Source organism: Xenopus laevis, chromosome 1L (assembly GCF_017654675.1).
Source record: "Xenopus laevis strain J_2021 chromosome 1L, Xenopus_laevis_v10.1, whole genome shotgun sequence".
NCBI classification, from domain to species: domain Eukaryota; kingdom Metazoa; phylum Chordata; class Amphibia; order Anura; family Pipidae; genus Xenopus; species Xenopus laevis.
In genome coordinates, this window is record NC_054371.1 from 168,171,671 (window position 1) to 168,198,510 (window position 26,840).

General features: G+C 40.0%; 1 protein-coding gene across 2 annotated transcripts; it reads left to right on the plus strand.

The window, feature by feature from the left end:
* The first annotated feature begins 353 nt into the window (after positions 1–353).
* comt.L (catechol-O-methyltransferase L homeolog) lies at positions 354–25,578 on the plus strand. Of its 2 annotated transcripts, none has more exons than XM_041567067.1 (5): positions 354–497; positions 9,435–9,714; positions 14,056–14,249; positions 15,390–15,521; positions 24,910–25,578. In XM_041567067.1, exons 2-5 carry the CDS (start codon positions 9,435–9,437, stop codon positions 25,087–25,089), a joined length of 786 nt encoding a protein of 261 aa, XP_041423001.1. In that variant the 5' UTR covers positions 354–497; the 3' UTR covers positions 25,090–25,578. The 2 variants fall into 2 exon arrangements, with proteins under 2 accessions (XP_041423001.1, XP_041423003.1); XM_041567069.1 differs by lacking the exon at positions 354–497 and adding an exon at positions 5,364–5,385.
* Positions 25,579–26,840: the final 1,262 nt, after the last annotated feature.

A 26,840-nucleotide genomic window follows, 5' to 3' on the forward strand; every position in this document is an offset into this window, starting at 1 on the left:
GGGGGGGGGTTAGCAAGGTTTATACTCACTGTTAGAATGATTTAAGGTCGGAGAAAGAGAGTAATATTAATGATATTAATGCATCTTAATGCATATTGTTGTTGTTCCAAAATTATCTGAATTTGTGATATAAGAAGCTGAAGGATAACATAATAATAGAAGAATTATGGAATTGAGAAAAGGCCAGTGCTGCTGTCAGTTTGCATTGATTCATCTTTGCTCTACACTGGCCCTAACAAATGTCATACTTGCTCAGAAACTGCAGATAAAGGCTTCTAACATGAGGTCTGTGTATATTTGCAAGTGTCTTGGGGGGGGGGGAGAAGAAAGAGCAGGGAGCGGGGGCCTCTTTAGCAATGTCTGAATGTGAGCGCCCAGAGCAAGGTTTCCCTATGTGGTGCAATATGATTGGAGGCTGCAAGCCACGCATGGTATAAAGTCTGCTTGGTTTCCAGCACTGCAGAAGGGAAAGAGCTGCCGGACACAGGAAAAGCAAGGTATAGTCTCCTCACTTTCATTTATTGTGCTGGAATGTGTTTAGCTGAATTGGTTTATATGGAATTGGGTGACTTTGTACAGATGGAGAGGGGCAGAACATTGTTCACTGTTCATAAAGAGAAAGAGAACAAGATGAAGATTATGCATTTGCACACTTTATCTCTGTTCAGGCTCTAAGTGGGGGCTCAGTTCAGGGATTCAGCTAAAGATTCACGTGTGTCTGAAGCTGTGTGATTAAAGCTAGTGAATACTCAGGAATTCTTCTAATTGTGCTGCTATGCTGGGCAATGGGCGCTGATATTTATAGCCTAACATAGATCATATAGTTGATAAACAATAAATAAGCTTGTGTTGATCAATAAACTGGAATGCCGTTAAAATGGCTTCTGGAGTACTGGAGTAAGAGCTTATCTCTATAAATAACACTTCTAACTCAGATGAACTTCCTTTAAGGAGAAAAAACTTGAATCGAGTTTTGTATAATTCGAATCTAATAAAAAAAAGAATTTCAGAGTTTTAACAATTTGATTTTTTTAATACATTTCCCACAATCGAATTTTAAATTCATATGAATTTAAGGGAGTTTTTAAAAACTCGACACTTGATAAATATGCCTCTTGGAGTGTCAGCTTCCTACTAGGCATAAAGTTCTCCCCCATTCAGAGTTGGTGGGTATCATTGGGAGTGAAAGAGACAAGTCCCACATCAGAGAGACCAAGCATAAAGGGCTAAGTAAGTAAAGGGTTTCAAGCATTCAATCGAATACCATGCCAAAAAGACCCACCTTGCCATATCAATCCTCTGCCTATCGAAAGAGCAAATCCTCCAAAGCTCACCCAATATGATACTCACAAACTCTGAATTTGATTGGGGTAAATTTATTAAAAAAATCGAATGGTTAAAACTCGAATTGATTCCATTACATTTATACAAAGCTCGATTCAAGTTTTTTCTCAGAAAAAAACTTGAATGTCAGGAAGGCTAAAAATCTCCAAATTGATCCCTGGACCTCTCCCATTAACTTATTTGGCAGGTTTTAGGTGGCGAATAGTCAAATTCGAATTCTTAAAGGGCGAGAGTGATAAATCTCACAAATCATATGAGATTTTAAAAAAAAAAAAAAAAAAAAACTCGAATTGAGTTTGGATAATTCCCTAGTTGAATTTGACAGTTTGGATCATAGAAAAAACAAAATATCATATTTGAATTTTTTTTAATTCAACCCTTAACTTAACAAAAACCCTGCCCAGTACATAGACCCCCCAGCATAAGTGTTACCCTGGGCAAATGCCCCTAACGTTTTACTTACCCCTCGGTGCAGATTCAGGCATCTGAGTTCATGGGCGACATTGTCAGTCGCTTTGGTAATCTTTGGAATGAGTTCCGGCGCTTCAGTAATTTTCGGGACTATCGGCACATGAGCAGTTGTCACAATACTATAAATTGCTCCAACTGTGCAGGCACTGTCATGCTGGTCTCATTCCGAAGATTATCGAAGCGGCTGAAGATGGCGCCCGTGAATTCCGATGCATGAATCTGCACTGAGGGATAAATAAAACACTTAGGCTGGGGGTAACACTTAGGCTGCGGGGAGGAGGGAGGGGGTCTATGTAGGGTAGGGTTTTTTTAAGTTAAGGATTGAATTCTCCTTTACTAAATCTTCCCCCAAGTGTAAAAGCAGATGTCAGACCTAACTAGAAAAAGTGCTGTTTAACTCAAAACCCCGGTGAAGACCAAATACTGTATAGACCCACTCCTGGTAATTGAAACCAGAAAGTTAGGGCATGTTTCTAATGTTTTTCTAGTCAGGATTTAGCAGAGCAACATAAGGTCTGTAGTGTGTAATCTGCCTTCTTTGACTCAAAGCTAAAACCCAAATGACCAAATTTTGCCATAAGACAGTAATCAAAATAACATAATTCATTTCGGAAAATAAAGGGGAGGTCACATTTATTAAAAATCTTATTGAATAATTTTCCAATAAAAAATGCAGGCCCCAAAATAATTTTCAATTAAAGGATAACACTCTTAGCACCACTGCAAATGGTCAGGCCCACCACCAGTTGTCATAATACACATGTATGGGCTTCTCTTGTTGGGAAACTCCCTGACCCGGAAGCAAAAACCAGTGCCAGTGAGCCCCTTAGTGGTTGCCATTAAAATGGGCTTCACCTTGTTTACCCCCGAGGCCTGAAAGCAAAGTTCAGTGCCAGGTGAATTCCCAGTGGTTGCCACACACAGATCCAGGGCCTGCAAAGCATCACATGGGGCCTGAAAATGACATTTTAGTAATGATGCCTCTCTGTTTACTACCACTCTAAAGGTGGCCATACACGGGCCGATAAAAGCTGCCGACAGACTGTGTCGGCAGCTTATTGGCCCGTGTATGGGGGCCCCCGACGGGCTTCCCCGATCGAGATCTGGCCGAAAGTCGGCCAGATCTCGATCGGATGGGGTTAAAAATCCCGTCGGATCGCGGCCGCATCTGTTCGTTGATGCGGTACCGCGATCCGACCGCACTTTTGCGAGCGCTAGGATCCGATCGTTGGGCCCTAGGGCCCACGATCGGATCAGCCCGATATTGCCCACCTCAAGGTGGGCATATCGGAGGGAGATCCGCTCGTTTGGCGACATCGCCAAACGAGCGGATCTATCCGTGTATGGCCACCTTAAGTCCCTTGCTATCCTAGTCCCACCCACAGATGTTTTCTCCTCTCTAGCAGCCTATCGTTTTCCAAAAGAAACCCCCCCAGACTGGTCTCACCACCTCCCCCAGCAGCCAGCCCTTTGCTTACAAACAAGAAACCCCCAGTCTGATTTCACTGCCTTTTCCAGCAGCCCATTTTTTCCACAAAACCACTCAGACTGGTGTCGTCTGGAATGTTACTACACACAGCCCTTATTGGGCTTCACTTGTAGTTACTGCACTCAGCGTCTTATTAACAGCACCTTTCTATTCTCAAAGTTAATGTTTTTTTCCTAATTAAAGGCAGTCGGTTAAAATAACAGCAGGTGGCTCTGTTATAAAATGTATTATATTAATTTAGAATTTTGTCAAATTGTCTGTCTTGGAAACAAAAGAAAAAAACAAGTTAATGCAAACTACAAAAATGCTCTGTGCAATTTTACATTAAGCTGGTTTTTAGGGTTTACAAATTGCAAGCAAAGGGGCTGCAAGTTGTCTGGATTACAGTGCTTCTGGCTGCACATGACTTTAGGTGTGGATATCGGGGGTTACTAACTCAGTCTTTCACTCACTTTGCATGCAGGCACACCAGCACCCAAAACACCAACCAACACCCATAACTCATACAAAACTTGCTACCACCAATCTCAGGAGAGATACCTTCATTACATGCACAAGTGATTCCACAGCCACTAAAGGGTAAACTAGCATACACACAGACTAGTATTCTACCTAAAGTTTTATTGCAGGAGTCATCAGCACATATAAATCGTTATTAAACCAAACACATGTTTTAGTACCTTTTCCTTATTCCCAATTCACAGCTTTCTCCCCCTGCCTATGTCTCTAGGGGACATGCTACCATTTCTCACTTTCACTAGGTACCTCCCGGCAAGCTACCAGTCTGTGTACCATCACAATCATGGGACTATCTCAAGGGCTATGATTTGAGCTCCCTCATGTCCTTCATATTTAAATCTTTCACTGCCCACATCATTTCCCATACAACCTGTTGGTTGGTGGTTATACGGTCATGTCGAAAGCTCTGTTCATATTTCATTTTTATATTGCTGCTTGGTATTCTTATACTGGATTAATTATATCTGGCATAATTTGGAAATGTATCTGTTCTTTTGTGATCACAGAATACCCTAATATTATTAGTGTATTCTGTTCTTTTGTGATCACAGAATACCCTAATATTATGTTTTTCTATCTTCTGTACCAAAATCTCAGAGCTAACGGCAGACTTGGAACATGACATCCCATCATCTAACGTAAAATCAGCCATAGTATTTTTTTTAACAATGATTTTTATTCCAGTTTTGAAAGCGTTTCAATGTTACATGTATACAAGTCCTAAATGGGTCATCTGTTGCAGAACATTTGTAATTAAAAAAAGATCAAAAGCCCACCGTCTTACATTCTCTGCTTTGTTCCACTTGACTCAGTATAGACGCAATCCTGGGTTACATTCCTTTAGTGCAGCATGTTTACTTTGTAAGCCAACACCCAACTAGTTACTAGTCAGCCATGTGATCATAGACCAGGACAGCTCTTTACATTCCAGTACAGATCGATATCTTTGTATCCCGTTCTCCTGCCTAGGATGTGAAAGTATCCCGATCTTACCTCAACAAAATATCTCTTGGATCAACCTCACTGTTCCCACAATAAAGATTAAGGAATTAAAAGTCTTACAAGACTGTGTTATTGTAAGTTACTGCTGAACATAATTTCAATTTTCTTACTACTACTTCCTGGAGGCAGAATATGTGTGCTGATTTTTACAATCCAAGAGGTCTGGTTATCTGTTCCATTTTTCCAATAACTTGAGAAGAATAACTTGAAAAGATTAGGTTAATTAACTTTGTAAAGGTGGGAGGGATGTACAAATATGTTAACACCTGAGAATGAAACATCTTTAGTCATTTGAATTAAAGGTCCAGTTTCAGTGGTTTCACCATGTTTTGCAGGAGGGATAAGTTAAGGGCTTCAAATTTGTTATGGTAAATGGCTCAACTGGAAATTGCACTAAACTTGTCTAATAAGTCATATACATTGGGAAGTCTAATGGTTTAGAGACCAGCTATGTGACATTATTCACATGTGGTGGACTCCATTTACGGTAATTCCCTTTATTTTAAGGATGGATCTGATAAGAGAAGCCAAAGGTTCTATGGCCAAGTCAAAGAAAATGGGTGAGAGTCAACAAAGCCAACTTGATGTTTGTGGATCCATTGGGGTAAATGGTTGTTGATCCTGGTTGCTAAGATTGTGGAAAGGATTTTAATGTTGTGATTCAATATCTATATTTATATGATAGTTGCGACAGTCTATTGTCCTGTGTCAGGTTTAGAAATGGCAAAGAGTTTAGCCAATAGAGATATAGTAGAGAATTGTGAACCTTTGGAAAGTGAATTAAACAAAGCGCTACGGTGAGTGACCAATATAGAAGAAAATGCTTTATAACAGATGGCAGTAAAGCAGTCTGGGCCAGGGGTCAATCCTGATTTTAATATTTAATAGGAGAGCTTCCTCTATTGTAATCTCACCATCAGTGGAGTTTGCTTGTTCTGTGATAATTTTGGATAGTTTGAGATTTATTTATTTATATCATTAAAGGGGACCCGTCACCCAAAAAAATTATTCAAAATCCTATTTTATCACATTAGTCAAGCAAAATGAACTTTAATTACACTATATAAATTATTTGAATCTTGTTTCCTTCAGTCTGGGAATTCATAATTATAGCAAGCAGGTGAGGAGCCATTTTGTGGACACTGTAATTAAGACAAGCCATTGGCATAGAGGAGGGGCAGACAATATTTGATTGACAGCCGACATTTTTAAATGAGTTTACAACAGCTATGGATGCATTAAAACATTTAAATTGGATTTCATGTTTAATTTGAAAAGGACTTTTATTATACACATTTTTGTGTCAGGGTGACAGGTCCACTTTAAAAGGTGTCTGGCATTGCTGTGTATAGATTTTTATAAAACTTTGTTATTTTCTGGGGGTTTATTGTTGGCATGACCATTAGACAGTCTAAGAGCATAAAGGTTTGGGATGAGGAAGATTTTCTTAGCCAATATCTGATTGGACTTATTGGTATTAGTATACAATTTTTGCCTTGACCACATTAGCTTCTTTTCAGACTTTTGAGTGAGAACTAGGTAAAGACCAGAAACTCCAAATGAACCCACTCTCATAGATGTCCAGAAGTATACATTAGGATTGTCACACTGCTGGTCCATCAAAGAATAAAGTTTCTGAGCATCTAAAACCAAACAGTGCTGATTTTTACTTGGGCCCCTAACTGTATAAATGTGCCCCATACAACATTGTGTGGGTCCATAGTGTGGAGGCCAGTGGTAGTCTCTCTGCAGTTTAAAAGCTTAAGGGTTAAAGGGGAATGATCAGACCAAGAAACATTTAAATTTTGCAGTTTTCCCTAAATTTGGTAACACTTCTTGCAGGAGGAAGAATTGATCAATGTGAATATATACTTTTGTGGGTGACAATAGTAGTGAGTATAGGATTTATTATAGGGATGCATTTCTCTCCAGTCATCAACTATTTTGTGGGTATGTAGTAGTTGCTTACATTTTTGAATGGTATATTTATTTGTTGCATGGTCAGGGATACCTGCAACTATCTGACGATACCCAACCTCTTTCTGTAGTTACCAAACATAAGAGTGTATTTAAGAACAATGCTGGGTTTATATTGGGGGGTGTAGTAGTTAACCAAGGTAATTTTGGGATCATTATGCAACAGCTTTAAAATCAAGTATCTACTTTCAGATCCTGTAGAGCAGTGATCCCCAACCAGTAGCTCGCGAGCAACATGTTGCTCTCCAACCCCTTGGATGTTGCTCCCAGTGTCCTCAAAGGAGGTGCTTATTTTTTGAATTCCAGGCTTGGAGGAAAGTTTTGGTTGTATAAAAACCAGGTTTACTGCCAAACAGAGCCTCAATGTAGGTTGATAATCCACATAGGGGCTACTAAATGGCCAATCACAGCACTTATTTGGCACCCCTAGAACATTTTTTATGCTAGCGTTGCTCCCCAACTCCTTTTACTTCTGAATGTTGCTCACGGGTTCAAAAGGTTGGGGATCCCTGCTGTAGAGGGTCTCATCCAATCACAAGCAAGGCAGTACAAAAGATAAACAAGTTTTAGTTTTTTGTTGAACTGTTGTCCATATACACCATGGGGTATCTGTGGTGAGAATATCTAGGGAAAGAAGTAGAGGAAACGTGAGTTTCAGGTAGGCATATAATTGCAACAGATAAGGCTTTATAGTAGAAAGATGCTTTGGTCCACTTAGAGTGTATATTGAAACCTTCTTGCACATTGTGCTATGAAAACTATGATGGTATTCATGACTTTTTAATAACAGAGAGTTTTAGCAGATGGCTACATACCAGTGCATAACCAAAAAGTATATGTAACACTATTTTGGGCTATACAGACCAACGGGGTTAATCACCAGCTAGTGCCCTAGAGCATGGGTTACACGTGACTCTAACACTTTACTCTAGGGCCTTTGCTAAATGGAAGCTTAAAGGTGTGGTAAAAGAGGAAAAGAATGGAAGCCAGGAGATTCTTGCAACAGAATAAAACTTTTATTTGTCAGAGACAAATGATCCACAGGGTTGTACTTACAAAGCCACAGAGGCCCAGCAGACAATCATGACGTGATTACAACATGTCCCTCAGAGACAGCACATTGGAACTCCCTGAGGTGATAGTCTCACACCAGCATAGATACACCCTCAGGATCTCAGAACCGTGACCTGGATCCCACATGTTGGGTCAGGGAATTCACTAGCCCTAATTCCCTATTAGGCTGTGTCCCTATCTACAGGCTAGTCTTGCCTGAGAGGAGACCTACCTTCTTGCTATCCCTCCTAGTTGGAGCCAAGCTGCTCTTGCTACTTAATCTGCCTATCTTTCTCTCCTAGAGAGTACTATTACAGGTAGTAGCCTATCTCTAGCTGGCCTCATTCACAGGGTCCCTGCTCCCTGACTTATCTCTCTATAGTAACTGGTCCTTCTAGGGCACATGGCTTTACTGGGCCTTGTTGCATCCAGGCTCCCTGGAACATCCAGCTGGGTCAGCAACCAGAAGCCAAAGATGAAGATCCACCCCTTTGCTCTCACTAAAAAAAAGTGTGATGGTGTGGTCACAGCGATTCCTGGACAATAACTTGGATATGCAAATTACATCTAGCTACATAGGCATCTGCCCAGCAACTATAGAGATCAGGAAGTATAGGGACTTAAAGCCATAGGGGAATATTAACCCTATGGGTCACTATATATATATATCTGAAATCATTCATCTTTGGGAATATTATCAGTACTAGTGGTAAAAAAACAAAGCAACCATAACAATGACGAACAATAATAGAAAAAAATAACTTACAAAGGGGATGTGTGCATAGTTGTGATACATTGTTCTCAACCAGGAGTAGCAACCGGGGAGGACACTCAACACCAGGGTAAGGATACATAGGGATGGAGGAAGAGAGGAAAAAGGACAAGTGGGCAGGGGGAGTGGAGTAGAAATTTAAAAGATCTGTGGTGGTGTCTTTGGTGATTTTTTTTTTTTGTTCTTTTGGCATACCTCCCAACATTTTGGAAATTAAAAGAGGGGGAAAAAAATATTTTTTTCAGCGCGTAGCGCAGCATTTGTTTGACCACACCCCTTTCGGTGGCCACACCCCCTAATTACCATGTTTGTTTTACAAAATTTGGCAGGTTATGAAAGTTTGAAAATATTTCTCCTTATCTAAACTGTGTTTTTGTGTCTCAAAATTGTTACAAAGTATCTTATTTGCACTTGTTAGCTGTTCTGGGCTCTCTGCTAAAAGCCAATTAAGTGAGAAACTTTGTTTCTTTTTCTGGCTGTTCAGTGCAGAGAAAAGAGGGACTTTCCAGTACAAATGAGGGACTGCGGGTTGCGCTGTCAAAAGAGGGACTGTCCCTCCGAAAAAGGGACAGTTGGGAGGTATGCTTTTGGGACTAGAAAAAGGTCCAATGTTATGATAGTGAAATCCTGTTATCAATGATAATGAGTTGAGGAAGTTACATGTTACATCATATTATATTTATTGATTTACACCATTTTATAACCAGCTTATAATGGCAGTGTGCAGCTTGTTTTCGTTTCTCTCTCTATGAGCTGGTAGATGTAACATCTATTAAATCCCTTTCTCTTTTCATTTGCTGTTTCTAGATGGTGGATGTGCCGACAGTTGTGTTATCCTCTGCGGGGACACTCTGTGTTGCAACCTTGTTGTTCACACTTTATAATTGGAGGCGTGCCCATATTAAAATGGCATTGAGTCTAAGCTATCAAGCCATCAAAAACATTTTGTTATGCAAGTCTAAGGAACAGAGAATTTTGGACTTTGTGCTGAAGAACGCCATCTCTGGGGACCCAAAGAGTGTAATAGATAATGTTGACAAATACTGCAGTCAAAAGGAGTGGTCTATGAACGTGGGAGATGAAAAAGGTAAGGATTGCATGACACGGGGGAAAAAAAACTTTTCTGTTCTCGTAGGTTTTTTATCACATTCCCAAATTAATATGGAAGGAATAAGTATCTTAAAGAAACTAATACTTTTACTGCTATATCTAGGTAACTATAAAAATCCATATGGTTAGTTAATTTCTTGCCTGATGTTCATTGTCTACTTCTGGAATACAGCCACACGAGAGAACAGATAATGTAGATGAGTTATAGACTGTACCCTGGTACTTGGAGGTACACCCTACTGGAGGCCTTTTCGTGATATCAGGTGGTCTCACCAGTGATATCAGTGACAGTGATAGAAGGTGGTCTCACCAGCATGGCCCCTGTATTAAATTCTTCTGTTTGTGATTAAACCAAAGAATCATTCTATCTTTCATAAAAAATGGCCGACAGGGCCATTAGATATATATAATTATAATAAATAGGCAAAATAGTCATTTGCCCAAGACCCACTGTGTTCTCTCTCACTTTGTTTTCTGTCAGTCCTGCACTAATGAGTGTGGCTATCTCTGCACTCTCACAACCCCACCCCTCTCCTTCTTGTCAAGATTAGCTATATTTTCTCACTGGAGCCAGAGAGAACAATCAGTAGTTGCCTAAAGCTGGCCATAGATGTTGAGATTTTTAAAAGATCAGATCCTGATCGTGAGACCACGATCTTCTCAGAATGATCGTACGATCGTACGAATTGTCCATCAACTAAAAAGACCAATTTGCCAGAAAAACAAAGGGGAGCTGCCTGCTTGGCCCTGCAAACATAGATAGATTGCACTGGGACCGACTAAGATTTTTTGACCTGGCCGATCAATTTCCTGACAGATGTTGGCCGAAAAATCGTAAGATGTACGATCGTTCGAATCCCACTAACCGCACGATAATTTCGAAGGATTGGTCGGACTTCGCTAAAATCGGTCGTTCGGCAAGAAGAATTGTCACGTCTATGGGGAGCTTAAGCCCTCCTCCCAATTTCCTTATCTGTATACTCTCCATCTGATCCCCATGAAGAACATTAGACTGACTTAAAATTAGTGTATTGTTTGGTGAGACGTGAGTGTCCTTTTTATGTTGTAAAAGTTGTCGTGTTCATTTGATCTTGTCTATAGATGGAGATGTTGCATATTCCTTCACTTAGCATTCTACTTTCACACATACAGTGGTGTAGAAATACACCAAACATTTATGCATTAATGCCACATTATGTAAAATCCTGTCTGTAAGGCTCTGTAATGATCTTATGGCTATATGTATTTTAGTATAAAAATAGGTGTTACATTGAAAGAATAAAAAAATGGCAGTGCTGCTCTTTACAGAGATTTATAGACAATGATCATGGCAGAGGTATTTATCATCTCAATATATCCCATTAACTTCATTTGGTTATGTGAGCTGGTGTAAATTACATTATTAGTCATAGATTAAAAAAAAACATCTTAACAAATGCAGTTAGCTCTGTAGTGTATAATGGCTGTGACCACAATGTCTGGTGTTAATTCACTTGTATAAGTATATACAGTATGTGCCACTTTTTTATACGGCTATTTTAGTGTAAATCATTTTATAAATATACTTGATGAAAAGTACGCAGGCTGGTACAGTTTTCTGCGAACAGGAGCACCAGCCTGGAGTATCAGGTAGGTAACATTTGGCACATCCTCCGTGATTTATACTCTTCTCCTCCTGAAGACTGGACTGTGTTTCTTGCAATATGTTTGCTGCCGCATGTAGCTGTGGTTACTTGCTCTCAGCCTATTGGCGGCGGCATCAATTAAGGGGCAGCATGCTGCCCAGCCACACAACCATTTTCTTGCCAGAGCACTAGCGCCGAACAGCTAGTGCTCCAAAACCAAGCTAAGAAGATTTGTTTAGAGAGGGAGCGGGCAACGGAGGACACCGGCCGCTGGGCGCCTTCACCTCAGGACAAATCTTGGTTGTAATCCACTTTTAAGCAGGCATCCAATCAGAGTGTTAGAATGTGTACAGGATTTAGGTTCAGTGTAACTTTTAGTATGATGTCGACCACGGTTTTTTAACCTTAAGCAGCCCTTTGTATCATATAGAGTATCTTATACTGTGTATATATATATCTATATATCTATATATATATATCTATATATCTATATATCTATATATCTATATATATATATATATATATATATATATATATATATATATATATATATATATAGTGGTGTGAAAAACTATTTGCCCCCTTCCTGATTTCTTATTCTTTTGCATGTTTGTCACACTTAAATGTTTCTGCTCATCAAAAACCGTTAACTATTAGTCAAAGATAACATAATTGAACACAAAATGCAGTTTTTAAATGAAGGTTTACGTTATTAAGGGAGAAAAAAAACTCCAAATCTACATGGGCCTGTGTGAAAAAGTGATTGCCCCCCTTGTTAAAAAATAACTTAACTGTGGTTTATCACACCTGAGTTCAATTTCAAAGGTTATAAAGCCATTTCTAAAGCTTTGGGACTCCAGCGAACCACAGTGAGAGCCATTATCCACAAATGGCAAAAACATGGAACAGTGGTGAACCTTCCCAGGAGTGGCCGGCCGACCAAAATTACCCCAAGAGCGCAGAGACAACTCATCCGAGAGGCCACAAAAGACCCCAGGACAACATCTAAAGAACTGCAGGCCTCACTTGCCTCAATTAAGGTCAGTGTTCACGACTCCACCATAAGAAAGAGACTGGGCAAAAACGGCCTGCATGGCAGATTTCCAAGGCGCAAACAACTTTTAAGCAAAAAGAACATTAAGGCTCGTCTCAATTTTGCTAAAAAAACATCTCAATGATTGCCAAGACTTTTGGGAAAATACCTTGTGGAGCGACGAGACAAAAGTTGAACTTTTTGGAAGGTGCGCGTCCCGTTACATCTGGCGTAAAAGTAACACAGCATTTCAGAAAAAGAACATCATACCAACAGTAAAATATGGTGGTGGTAGTGTGATGGTCTGGGGTTGTTTTGCTGCTTCAGGACCTGGAAGACTTGCTGTGATAGATGGAACCATGAATTCTACTGTCTACCAAAAAATCCTGAAGGAGAATGTCCGGCCATCTGTTCGTCAACTCAAGCTGAAGCGATCTTGGGTGCTGCAGCAGGACAATGACCCAAAACACACCAGCAAATCCACCTCTGAATGGCTGAAGAAAAACAAAATGAAGACTTTGGAGTGGCCTAGTCAAAGTCCTGACCTGAATCCTATTGAGATGTTGTGGCATGACCTTAAAAAGGCGGTTCATGCTAGAAAACCCTCAAATAAAGCTGAATTACAACAATTCTGCAAAGAGTGGGCCAAAATTCCTCCAGAGCGCTGTAAAAGACTCGTTGCAAGTTATCGCAAACGCTTGATTGCAGTTATTGCTGCTAAGGGTGGCCCAACCAGTTATTAGGTTCAGGGGGCAATTACTTTTTCACACAGGTTTGGATTTCTTTTCTCCCTAAATAATAAAAACCCTCATTTAAAAACTGCATTTTGTGTTTACTTGTGTTATCTTTGACTAATAGTTAAATGTGTTTGATGATCAGAAACATTTTGTGGGCATGTTTAATGCATATGCAGACAATATCCAACAACACTAAAGCGGGAGGGCCAAAGTCTGGGCATGTTTGATGCATATGCAGACAATATCCAACAAATATTAAATGCCCTTTCTGCCCTACTTTAAACCTGGCTATGACAGCAGTTGGTTAGTTTTACATTATGATTAGAAGTTAGAAGATTAGAGTTAAAGTGGACCTGTCACCCACACATAAAAAGCTGTATAATAAAAGTAATTTGCAAATCAAACATCTTTTTTTCATTAAAACATCTATACATGTTATAAAGGTGTTTAAATATCTGAGTTATCAATCCTATATTACCTGCCCCACCTCTATATTGGAGGCATAGAGGTGGGGCGGTCAGTCATTTTCCATTAAGCACTTCCTAGATGTCACTGCTGTCCTCCCCTTCCCTCCTCACGCTCTATAATTGTATAGGGCACTTTGCATGGGCTTTACCGGTAGGTCCTCCATTCTAACACATAAATAAGATTTTGTGGTGACTCACAACTTGTCCAGAAAATGACAGCTGCCTGTTTGCTGTAATTGTGTAATTCCAAGACGGAAGGAAATAAAATGTCAGTAATATCTATAGTGCAATAAAATGTATTTTGCTCAATCAACATGATAGTAAAGAATTTGGAATTATTTCTTAGGCTGACAGGTCCCCTTTAAAAAGTACAACAGGTGCACACACACCAGTAAAACATTGTAGAAATTGTAACTTTTTTGCTTATTATTAATATTTGCCAATTCACATGTGTAGGTGTTATCTTGGATAACATAGTAAAGGAGACAAACCCATCTACATTGCTGGAGCTGGGAACATACTGTGGATATTCTGCTATTCGGATCTGCCGCTCACTGAAGCCTGGCGCTCGCTTCTTCACGGTGGAATTCAACCCAGCCTATGCCGCAGTGGCCAAGCAGATGATTGAATTTGCTGGGCTTAAGGACAAGGTGCATACACGACTCTTAAACAGAGTTTTGATTTATTTTCTTCTGCAGTGTAGTAGAAGGGTGAGGGGTGGTCTGTGATGGCAGGACCATAGCCAAGTGAGCTTTTGTGGAACTCAATTAAATAATTTAATTCAAATTAAAAACCAGTTTTGTGAGGTGTCCCGCCATTATTAAATGTGAAACTAATACTTATAAGATATAGCAGATAGAAGTCCAGCCCTGCCTGCAGGGTATTGTCATGTGCAGATATTCTTTTATATTCAGCTGTGCGGGTTATCCTCTTAGTGTTTATTATATCTCTTCATCTCTTTTACTTAAACTGGTTAAAACATAAAATAATTTTTATAATTATGTGGTCGAGTTGTGTTTTTTCAGAAAATTTTGAGTTTTTCAACTGGTAGTTTCAGTAAAAACTTGAGATAAAAAAAAAAGCTAGAATTTTTGGAGATTTATTATGCCCAGAAGCTGCAAAAAGCTTGATATCTAAAAAAAACTCATGTAGAAGTCAATGTCAGAGGTCCCATTAACCATATGAAAATGTTTTTAGCCTATGGGTTTGTTCAGGTTTCAGTTTTTTTTCAGTGGTTTGCGCTGATAACTGGATCAATTCAAGTATTCGAGTTTCCCCACAATTGCATTCATTCTAGTTTCTTACATTCGAGTTTTATAATAAATAAGTAAACATTCCAGTTTTGAGTTTATTTGAGGTAGAAAAAAACCTCACAAACCTTTGATAATAACCCCCTAAGCATGCTAAACATGGAAGCTCTGACTAAACCTCCGTTTGAAATTTCACACAAGTGTAGAGATAAGCGTATAAACTGGTTGTAAATGAAATACCATTATTAATAAATTGCACTGTGTATATACAGCTGAGCCAGTCATAGTGGTGAACTAAGGAACAAAACTGTTTTATTGTGAAAAATGTTACTATATTTCAATTCGATGTAATACCAAATTCTTCATAAAAGATTTGGACAAATACCCAATCAAAATGAGAGAAGGAAAAAAGCTTCCATTTTTCAAGTATAACCAGTGCAAGTTTGAATCTGGTCCGCTACAGGTAACAGCAAACATTGTTTCTTCTTCAGTCTTCCTGTAATAAATTGGCAGTAACTATTTGTTTTCTTTAAATCCCAGGTGCAAGTACTTGAAGGTTCCACAAGTGACATTATCCCCCAATTGAAGAAAAAATATGAAGTGGAAACTCTGGATTTTGTCTTTGTAGATCATTGGAAGGATAAATACAAGCCAGATACTCAACTTTTGGAAGTAAGTCACTACGCACAAATCCAAATCATATTTCATGTTTGTATATTGCATCATACACTTCTTTGTCTAGCTTGTTTTTGATTGGCTGACACAACGGGCAGATTTATCAAGGGTCGAATTTCTGAAAAAAAAATTTTTTTTTTGAGGGTGAATAGGCCGTTTTCTTCTAATTCGAATCATACAAATCGAAGTAACATTGTAGTTTTTAAAAAAGTCAAATTTTTAAAGAGATGGTACATGATAAATTTCGATATTCAAATTTTCGAATTTTTTTAAAATTTGAATCGAATTTGTAATATTCCATAGTCGAAGTACACAAAAAATAGCTCGAAAATCGTTTTTTTTTTAATTCAAATTTTCACTTCGACCCTTGATAAAACTGGCCCATCATAAACAGTTCATATTGCATGGCAGTTGGGTGCTGCATGGCTCCTCTTGGTCAAAATAACATTCATGCTGTGTAAAGTTCAATTTCTGTGTGGGTTAAAGGGCAAGTCAACCCCAAAATAAAAAATTGGCTAATAAAAGAAAATATAATTCCTAGCAACTTTCCAAAATACATTTATTAAAAATAGCTTTTAAAGTTATTTGTAAAAATAATTGTTATAGAAATCAGCATTTGCTTAACTCCCGGTTAATACTTTTTTAAATAATTAGCAAAAGTCGGGAGCGCATGCGCGGCGAAACTAAGATGGCCGCAATTATCTAGGTATCCGTAGCACTCCCGTGATAGAAAGCCGACATTAGCGGACAGAGGAGAACCCACGGTGCCCGCACATCTCCAACAGTTACCCGATATACAGGAGCATGGGTCGGAAGCGCTTAAAGGAGCTGAGCACGCTCTCCCTGCGCCGTAAAAGTATGAGTCAGCAGGAAAGTGAGCAGCAAGATGGTGCTGAGGACATGAACAGCTCCTCTAACTCCCCTACGCACCTAGATAGAGGAGATTCGCCCAGGAGATTGGAGGGCATAAACCCACCGCTGGCTTCAGTGGTCGGTACCTCAGAAGCTACTAATAGAGGTCAGTGGGGAGATGGGCTTACCCCTGGGAGGCAGAGGGGAGATATGGTCACGTCAGCAGAACTTTCCACACAGCTCTCCCAGCTTTATGATAAGTTTACACATACTATAACAGCCAGCATAAAGGCATCCATTAGTGACCTACAGAAGGATCTAAAAGACATAGGGCATCGCACGGATCAAGTGGAGCAGGCTACAGAGGCCTTAACACAATGTCAAGCTATCCTAGAGGATGAAAATGCTACATTGCAGGCAGGTCCGGACTGAGAATTACAATAGGCCCTGGCATTTCAGGTACACAGAGGCCCAATCCCCACATAGAGGCCCAAACAGCTCCCACCAGCCCACTAAATACTGACTTTCTATGGGACCTTATAGCAGCCCCTCTGGCATTTGCCAGAACCCACATATTGACAGTCCGGGCCTGATTGCAGGAGGAGGTAGAGAAGCTCAAAAGCATGTATGAGGACTTAGAAAACAGGGAAAGGAGACAGAATCTCTGGGTCTGAGGGATACCAAATACAGTTAGCCCTGCAGACTTAAGGACATACTGTATCTCAGATCCTTGTTCTCTACCATTAGTCCTGACCACCCTCCAGAAGCCTGGCGTATGGATAGAGCATTGGGCCAGGCCCCTGCAAAAGGTAATGCTCCCAAAGATGTCATATGTAGACTGCATTACTATGAGAGTAAAGAGGTGGTGATTATTGCAACACAAAATCAGCCACATCCAGATCTTTAATGACCTGTCGCCAATGACTTTGGCTAAGAGAAGGGAGATGCGGTCGACAACTTTAACGCTCAGGGAAGTGAAAATCCCGTACCAGTGGGGTTTTCCATCTAAGTTGATGGTAACAAGAAATGGACAACAATATATACTAAGAGATGCAGCACTGGGAGAACAATTTCTAGCTCAACTAGGAGTTTCGAAAACGTCAGAAGTGACTTCTCCACAGCTATCCCCAATGAGGTCCACACAACCCCTGGCATGGAATGTAGTATCCCCCAAGACCGGGAATTGGAGGAGATCGGAAGGATCTCAGAAGTCAACATCACCAGCACAAAGCTCACGCCCATCATCGGCAACTGAAGGATAAGGTGGTTACGTTAAGGCAGCTTTTATTGGCCAGACACACCACCAACTTAGAAAGAACGAACATACAAGATCGGGACACTCGGGGGAACCAAAGAAGCAACGGTAACTTTTTAGGGTAATATTTGCACAGGGGTGCCCGAGGGTTGAGGAACATATTCTGGTTTTCACCCCATGTCTCTGACAGTAGGGGGTCAGACCCCACAACAGACTTTCCTTGGATAATGCAGGAAGCTGTAAGTTACTTAAAAAATGTTCCACAACTCCAGGTTAGAGTGGAAAAATTGTATATGTTTTGTTATGGTTATGTAATAATGTTTAAGGTTAATATGACATGGTGGACACTACTACCACATTTCATGCTGTAAACGCCGGTTCTCATATGCAGCAATTTTACAAAATTTTATGGGTGACAGATGCGAATATAAAATTACAAGAGATAATGGCTAAAATACTATCTATAAATGTGAATGGATTAAATTCCCCCTTAAAGAGACAACTAATAAATAAGGAAATGATGGCGCAAAAACCAGATATAGTGCTCTTACAAGAGATGCACCATAAAGGGGGAGACCCATGGCGACTGAACAAAAGATTATACCCTATCTGTATAAATGCTTCAGGGGTAAAAAAGAAGGCAGGAGTAGCCACACTAATACATAGAGATTGTAAATTTCAGGTGGAGGGAATACTGAAAGACCCTAATGGTCATTACCTCATTCTTACTGGGGCCATGGGGGAGACCCCAATGGTGATTGCCAATGTGTATCTGCCAAATAAATGCCCACTCACTTGCCTAAGCAAATGTCTAAATAAAGTTACCGAAATCAACTGCCCAAATGTGGTGTTAGGAGGAGATTGTAATATGGTTTTATCTCGGGTAAAGGATAGACAAAAAATAAGCCAACGTAAGGTAGCACAATCTACAGGGCAAATGTCTCGCAAATTCAGAGCTTTGCTTAGGGCTCATGCTCTTATAGACATATGGAGGGTGGAGCATCCAGCGGGCAGAGAATACACACACTATTCCCATGCACATAAAGTGCATACCAGAATTCACTACATTTTCTTATCGTCTTCTATGTGTACTCCCCAACAGTTTTCAAGAATCCACTCTATTACATGGTCGGACCATGCTCCGGTGGAAATAACAATTAGATTAGAACGGCACACTTGGCATCTAAATGACTATTTGCATAAGATACCACATATAAGGGATAAAGTGAGAGATACGATACTGGATTACTTTAAAATAGGATCGGTAGATTCACAGGGAATACTGTGGGAAGCCCACAAATCAGTTATAAGAGGGCAAATATTGTCATTGGGATCGGCACTCAAACGATCATCCCAACTACATATACAAGGTAAAGAAATCCTATTAAAGGAAAATGAGAAAAAGCAAGCAACCAATCCCACCAAAAGTCAGTTGATTAGAATTGTACCGCTTACAAATGAGATAAAAGATTTACAGATTCAGCAGGTGGAAAAAAGTCTCATTAATGGGAAACAGATCCTTTTATGAGCGGGCAAATCAACCCCATAGTTTACTAGCTAGAAAGTTAAGGCAAAGAAAATGGCTAAATACACCACAGATTATTCATACCCCTACATCTGATCAACAGCAAATTATAGAGGAATTCTCTCTGTACTATCAGAGATTATACAATTTGTCCCCAGAATCCGAGGGTCGGATCACAGCTACAGAGGCCATGCAAAAATATTTACAATCATTGGACCTCCCGGTGTTGATGGGGGAGGAGCTAGAGATCCTTAACGCAGAGGTGACTGAGGAGGAGGTGACTGAAGCAATTAAGGAAATGCCTACATCTAAGGCCCCAGGACTGGATGGTCTAACATATAATTATTATAAGACATATCAACAAATACTACATCCCCTTTTGTTACAGTTATTAAACGCTTTCTTAAAGGGCCAAAAAATCCCCTCTATCACTCTTATCACCTCTATCACTCTTATCCCTAAAGAGGGAAGGGATTATACCAGATGCTCTAATTACCGCCCAATCTCCCTGCTGAACTCCGATTATAAAATCCTAACCAAGATACTATCAAAAAGACTGAATCAGTTTCTCCCTAAGCTTTTAAACTTAGATCAGGTGGGCTTCATTATAGGGAGGAAGGCAGGGGACAATACCAGGAGAATAATAGGTCTGATAGATGTAGCAAACAAAAGGGACACCCCTATGGTGCTCCTGAGTTTGGATGCCGAGAAGGCATTTGACCACTTAAAGTGGGACTTTATGTTCGCTGCACTGGACAGCATGGGTTTTAAGGGGGAATTTATTACAATTTTATCAGCATTGTATGGTAATTTAGTAACCAAAATAAAATGGCATCGAACATATCACAGCCCATACATATTCTAAACGGAACCAGGCAGGGGTGTCCATTGTCCCCTTTATTGTTTGCCTTAAGCATAGAGCCCCTGGCACAGAGAATTAGAAGCCATACAGACATCCATGGACTCCAGATTCGGGAACAGCAATATAAGAACGCCCTATATGCGGATGACGTAATCTTGTCCATAACTCACCCTCAGACATCCTTTCCTAATTTACATGCCACACTACAAGAATACGGAAAGCTGTCTGGAAACAAGACCAATAGGCACTCCCAATTAACATTCAGGGCTCCCAGCTTAAATTATTAAAGCTGAATTTTCCATACAAATGGCAGGATAAGAGCATTACATACCTGGGTATACAACTAACCCCGAGTTATAAAACATTATTCTCTGCAAACTATCCAAAGCTAATAGAAACAATAAAAAAAAGAATTACTAAGTTGGTGCAAATATAATTTGCCATGGTTTGGGCGAATATCATCCGTGAAAATGAATGTACTACCCCGTCTACTATATCTATTCGATACTCTTCCGATAGCACCTCCTAGATGAATTCTGGAAGAGTTACAAAGGGTAATAATGCGCTTCATTTGAGGTCATAAAAGACATAGGGGCAAATTCACTAAAGTGCGAATTGCCTAACGCTAGCGCAAATTCGCCAGCGTAATGTCATTTTGTTACTTCGCCAATTTACTAACGGGTGCTGGCGTAAATTCGCTAGCGAAGTGGACCTACTCTAGCACTACATCGCACCCTTACGCAAGGCGAATTTGCGCTATGGCGAAGGGACGTAACTATGCTAATTCACTAACTTGCGCATTTTACTGAACGTTACCTCTTGCGCCAGATTTGCCTTCGCCACCTCAGACCAGGCGAAGTGCAATAGAGTAGATAGGGATTGCTTCAAAAAAAGTTGAAATTTTTTTCTAAGTCCCAAAAAACGCTGTCGTCTTTTCTTTTTTTAAGGGTGATAGGCTGAAAAAGATCGTAAATTTTTTTGGGGGTACCCTCCTTCCCCCCCTACATTTCCTAACATATGGCACCTAAACTATACAGTGGGCTCATGTGCAGGGCAATATAACAACTCTATTTTATCTCATGAAGCTTTCCCAGGCTTGTGTTGTGTAATGTATTTGTTGCTACATATACGTCCATTGTAATTTAACTTGGTGCCGTATGCAAATCAGGCATCACTAGCGTAACTTCGCTTTCCTTGACGAATTAACGCTAGCGCAACTTCGCTACCGTTCGCCTCCCTGAGCGCAACTTCGGATATTAATGAATTAGCGGCGCCCTGTCGAAACTTCGCCTGGCGAAGTGCGGCGAAGTTTGGCGAAGACTGCGCTACCGCAACTCCGCAGATTAGGGAATTTCTCCCAAAGGGTGCAAAGACGGGTACTAACGGTGGCGAAATCAGAAGGAGGGCTGGCAGTACCCAATTTAAGAAACTATTATTTGGCAACCCAAGCAAAACAGATACTAGGGTGGATAACAGAAGTACCATTAACAAAATGGGCTGTAACTGAAAGAACATATCCACAGGTGGGTTCCTCCAATTGCTCCTTATGGATAAAACATAACCAAGCACCACATATCCTTCTCCTAGAAACCATGAAACATACAGCCGGGTGTTGGAATAAGGTGGTGACTCAAGTAGGGTGCAACCATCAGAAATCTCCAGGATGAGGTTTATTCGTAGGATGGATTATTTGACGGCTCTGAAACATGATAATATTGACCTATATAATAAAATATGGTATAACTGGGATCTAATAGAGTTGCAAAGGGGGAGCTTTCCAACCCGGGGTGAGTAAGAGGTAATTCCTCTGGGATATGGTCTGAATAGGATATGTGGGGCAATAAATTGAGAACAGAGATGGAGGTAGAGAATGGGTAGTGAAACAAGAGAAACTGTATATGAGTACCTTAATGTATAGGAAAATTGAAAGTGGCTCGGTATGCAGCAAGAGGAGCTTTATGGGAGATAAAAAGTTTATTAAAAAAAAAAAAAGTCTTAGTTCCCCAGCAAAAACAGGTCTATTATTCAGCTGCCTTGTCTTGCATTATATCAACAGTCTGAGCCATCAGGGCAGAGAATAGAAAGGAACATACACTGCTTTTAATAAGGGTGAGCCCTTTGCCTCAGGCGGCAGTGAACGGCCAGTTACAAGGGGCAGCAAAAAGCCGCCTCCTGTAACTTTAAGAGCCGAATTTCCGGGTTTTAAACCGGAAATTTGGCTCTGGTAGTGCAGAAAGCGCAGTAGCCGCTCATTGCACTAGCGATACTGCCCCTTTTGACCCGCTCTGACGCTAAACTTTTAAGCGCGGATCGGGAGAGGGGGGAGGCATCGGGGTTGCTGCCTCAGGCGGCAGCAGCCCACGGATCGCCCTGCTTTTAATAGTAATAAATATACAAATAACTTAAAAACTATAGAAATGTGTAATTAATGTATATTGCAAAGTTCCTTACAGCTATGTTTTCTTTTATTAGGCAAAAAATATTTTTTGGGTTGACATTCCCTTTAAATGAACCAAAATCTACAATATAAAAAACATTTTCATCACCACATATGACAATATTTACATTTCTAGCAGAACTCAGAAGGTGCCTATAACACAACTGAATAGGTATTATGATGTAAGAAAGTGAATTGTTTGCTTGTTGATAAGCAGCTGTGAACGCAGTCTTTACATAAGCTTAGTAAAACTATAACAACATTTAAATGGGACATGAACCCTCCAGTTGCTTTTCTAATAAAATGTTTCATTGAAATATATAAAACAATCATTTAAATATACAAATCTTTGAGGAACATCTTTGCTTTTTGCAGTGCCTAATATATATGTATAATGCTTTCCTGGGGCTTCCTGCACTTGGTACGCAACTGAGTGGTACCTCCACCTAAAAGTTCCTTTGTTATATATTTGTGGGAGCTCCACTGGGAAATAGAATACTAGCACATATTATAATTAACTTATATTTATTATACTTATATCTAACAACAAAGAATTCACTTCTAGAAAAGAGATTTACAGGAAGGCCACATTACTATCTAGTGCAGCTTAAACTTTCGAATGACTTAAACTGTCATTAGCATTAATGATGGTCAGGTTTTTCCTGACCCACATCCGATCTGCACCCGCCTTCCCTCCACCAGTGCCCACTTCCGGCTTCCCTTTATATGTCACAAAAGGGGCAGGGCAAGCAGGAGCACAGCTATAAAGCCGGAAGCCGGCAGATGAAGGTGGCAGGCGGGGAGAGCAGGAGGGAGAACTCAACCCGGACCTGCCCGCCACCCGCAAAGGGGGGGGTGTGAGGTCGGCCTGAACAGGACCGACCCACGGGTACAATCGGACCGCACATCACTAATTAGCATCCCTCTTAAATGAGAACTAAACCCCCATTAAGCGAAAAAACCTCATTGGCCCCCCCTCCCTGCTTTCTCCCTTCATAGTACCTTACTTGAAAAAAAGTGTCCCTGGTGTTAAGATGTGTATTAATGCTCTCATACAGATCCCATACTAATCTGATACTGACACAGTGTCATGTAACATGATCTTTGTCTGCTAAAGCAGTAGTGTTAATAAAGTTATGAGAAGCATGCTGTCTGTGTGCAGTTTCTCCTCTGTCTAAAAGAAAGCTGCAGGCTCACATGAGATTGAGCTACCGGTTATATCTCATCTCTTAAGCAGAATGGCAATGCCTGGCATTAACATTGGCATATTCATGCAGAGTAATGCAGCGGAGCTCATGGGCGCCATTTTCAGATGTATCCTCTTGTTTTTCTTCGGGCAATCTTCAGAGCTTTCCAGCATATGTGCAGTAGGCACAAATACCAGACTGTCCCCAGCTGTGCAAGCTCACTTACACAAGGAATCCAAAGACACTGAAGATGGTGTCCATGAGCTTCGCCCCACTACTCTGCATAAATGTGCCAATGTTAATGCTAGGGACACTTTTTTAACTAAGGTACTATGAAGGGAGAAAGCAGGGAGGGGGGGCAATGGTTTTTTTTGCTTACCTGGGGTTGTGAAAGTGTGTACCAACACCAGTCAGATCCTTGGCTTTACTCTTGCTTGTAAGAGGTCAGATCACTCTCTCTGGTCTGTGTTGTAACTTGAGGTCTTACCTCACCTCTTTACAGCTTCTGTTATTGTTCTCATACATAAGATAGCAATTTGTGTACGAGCGCTTGGCTTAGAGGGAACATTGCCTCAAAATAATTAATTTAATTTTGTCTGACATGTTATTTATTTGTTATTTCACATTTCTAAAAATGTGCCACCTTTTATAAAGTGTAGTGAGTATCTATCTATCTATCTATCTATCTATCTATCTATCTATCTATTATCTATCTATCTATTATCTATCTATCTACCTATCTACCATCTATATATCTATATACCATCTATCGATCATCTATCAATCTATCATCTATATATCTATCATTCATCTATCTATCATCTATCCATCTATCATCATCTATCTATATAATATAACATGTTAATACTTTTAGGGAATTTTTAATTGATTGGGTTAGTGGTGCTTCAAAAAAATAAAAAATTCTAATGAAGTACCATAAAGTTTGATGTTGGAAAGTGTCACCTTCATTATAATAGCTATAGCCACGGGGTAGGGTCCTCTAGCCTTTTGTTTCCTTGACACTGAGCACTTAATCTGTTATTTTTTATATTTATGTGAATTGTATTTCTAATAATGCATTGTTACTTTTTATTCCAATCACCCCTTGTTTGTTACTACTAATTTATTGTTTTGCTGTACAGTGCTTTGCCCTCGAGGAGCGCTTTACAAATAAAAATATACATACATAAAATATACACACATGTGTTGTAAGCTCACTCAGATTAGTCATAACAATTTATAACCAGTTTCTTTTTCTTCTCTGTAGAAATGCAACTTGCTGAGAAAGGGCTCGGTTGTACTTGCTGACAACGTGATTGTGCCAGGAGCTCCAGATTTCCTAGAATATGTCCGGAACTGTGGCAAATACGACTGTACCAATTTTCCATCTTTCTTGGAATATATGGATGAAAAAGATGCGCTTGAAAAGGCTGTTTTTAGAGGATAAAAGTGGTTGTGTTTGTAGCATGATGGATCAGTACTTAGCATGTTTCCCTTGCAGCACTGGGTGCTATGTTTAGCTCCAGTCAAGGCATTATCTACAAACGTCTGTATATTCTCCCCGTGCTTGTGTGATTTTCTTCCAGGTTCATCAGTTTTCTTCCCAACTCCTAAAACCTACAGCAAGGTTACCAAATTGTGATAAAATTAACCATAGTGTGTGTGATAGGAAGCTTAGATTCTAAACTCAACTGAAGCAGGGACTGAGACGAATGCAGTATAAAGTGCTGTGGATCATGTCGAGGCTTTCTAAATAGAGCATAATAATTATTAACATTTTAATTATATTTGCATTCTAATTCCTTGAATGGGATTAAAGCCTCTTTGTATGTACTTACTATGGTATAATGATGCTGATGGTGCCTTTTGTGTTGTTTTTACTAAATATTAAGGCGTTTAAATGTTAAAATGTCTCAAAAATAAAATGAAAAACAGGGTTCTGGCTCCAACGTAACCTGTAAACCATTCATATAGCTGTAAACCTTCCAGGAGTCTGTGCAACCCCTAAAGTAATCCAAAGAAATGTAGAGCAATGGAATAAACAGCTTCAAGGCAGTACTTTTAAACTGCAAATTTTCTTTTTATTTGATAAATTTTCTTTTTATTTGATAAAGGGTCTTTACATGAAACATGTAGTGTGTGTTTCACACTACTAAAATAAAAAGAAGATTTGCAGTTTGGAAGTACGGCCTTGAAGCTGTTTATTCCATTGCTCTACATTTCTTCAAAAATAAAATGCATTTTTTAATCTACAGTTAAATAAAATGTACGTTTATTAATTTTTATTGTTTGCAGAACATTACTGTTGGTCACACACCATTGTAGAAACTTAAAGGCCATAATTGATTCAGTAATGTTGCATTAGAATGGTATGACTCTGTGTCTAGATCAGGGATCCCCAACATGTTTTTTAACCATGAGCCACATTCAAATGTAAGAAGAGATGGGGAGCAACACAAGTCCTTGGAGACTGGGAGCCCTGGAGTCTGTTTGGCAGTACATCTGGTTTTTATGCAACTAAACTTGTCTCCAAGCCAGGAATTCAAAAATAAGCACCTGCTTTGCCACTGGGAGCAACATGTAAGGGGTTGGTGAGTAACATGTTGCTCGCGAGCCACTGGTTGAGGATCACTGCTCTAGATCACTACAACTAAGTAAATGGTAGAGGTGCAATGCCTGTTTGATTTTGTCTTGTTTCACTCAATAGGGTGGACTTTTAACCATAAATCCACAAGCCCCTCATTGTGTTTCAGTGCAGGTGGATATGAATATGAATGTCAATATAATTTAAAAAAAAAAACACAGACGCTTTTGGAAAAGTGGCCTCAGATCTTGGTAATATTGGTCAACATGGCCATATTAATGTGCAAATATAGGCATTGTTACTGTGTTTAGGTTACAAATATAGAAAGAGTTCAAACACACTCACGATACTTTGTATCAAGGCATGCAGCTTTCAGCCCAGCGTTTCCTCCGATCACGTGACCCTGCGTGATAGTTCCAATGTAACAAAAAAAGGTGAGGATGCTGTTGTGAAATGGTGTACCTACAGTACCTCCAAACTTGTATTTGTGCGGAAAGTGGCCCAAACGTTTCAGGAGTCTGAACCTTACCCACTGAGGAAAGGAGCGCGAGGCTCCTGAAACGTTTGGGCCACTTTCCGCACAAATACAAGTTTGGAGGTACCGTAGGTACACC

Coding starts and splice junctions, on each gene's coding strand:
- comt.L (XM_041567067.1), top strand. CDS start 9,435: ATGGTGGATGTGCCGACAGTTGTGTTATCCTCTGCGGGGACACTCTGT. Junction 14,250..15,389: donor TTGCTGGGCTTAAGGACAAG/GTGCATACACGA, acceptor TTTAAATCCCAG/GTGCAAGTACTTGAAGGTTC. Junction 15,522..24,909: donor CAGATACTCAACTTTTGGAA/GTAAGTCACTAC, acceptor TCTTCTCTGTAG/AAATGCAACTTGCTGAGAAA.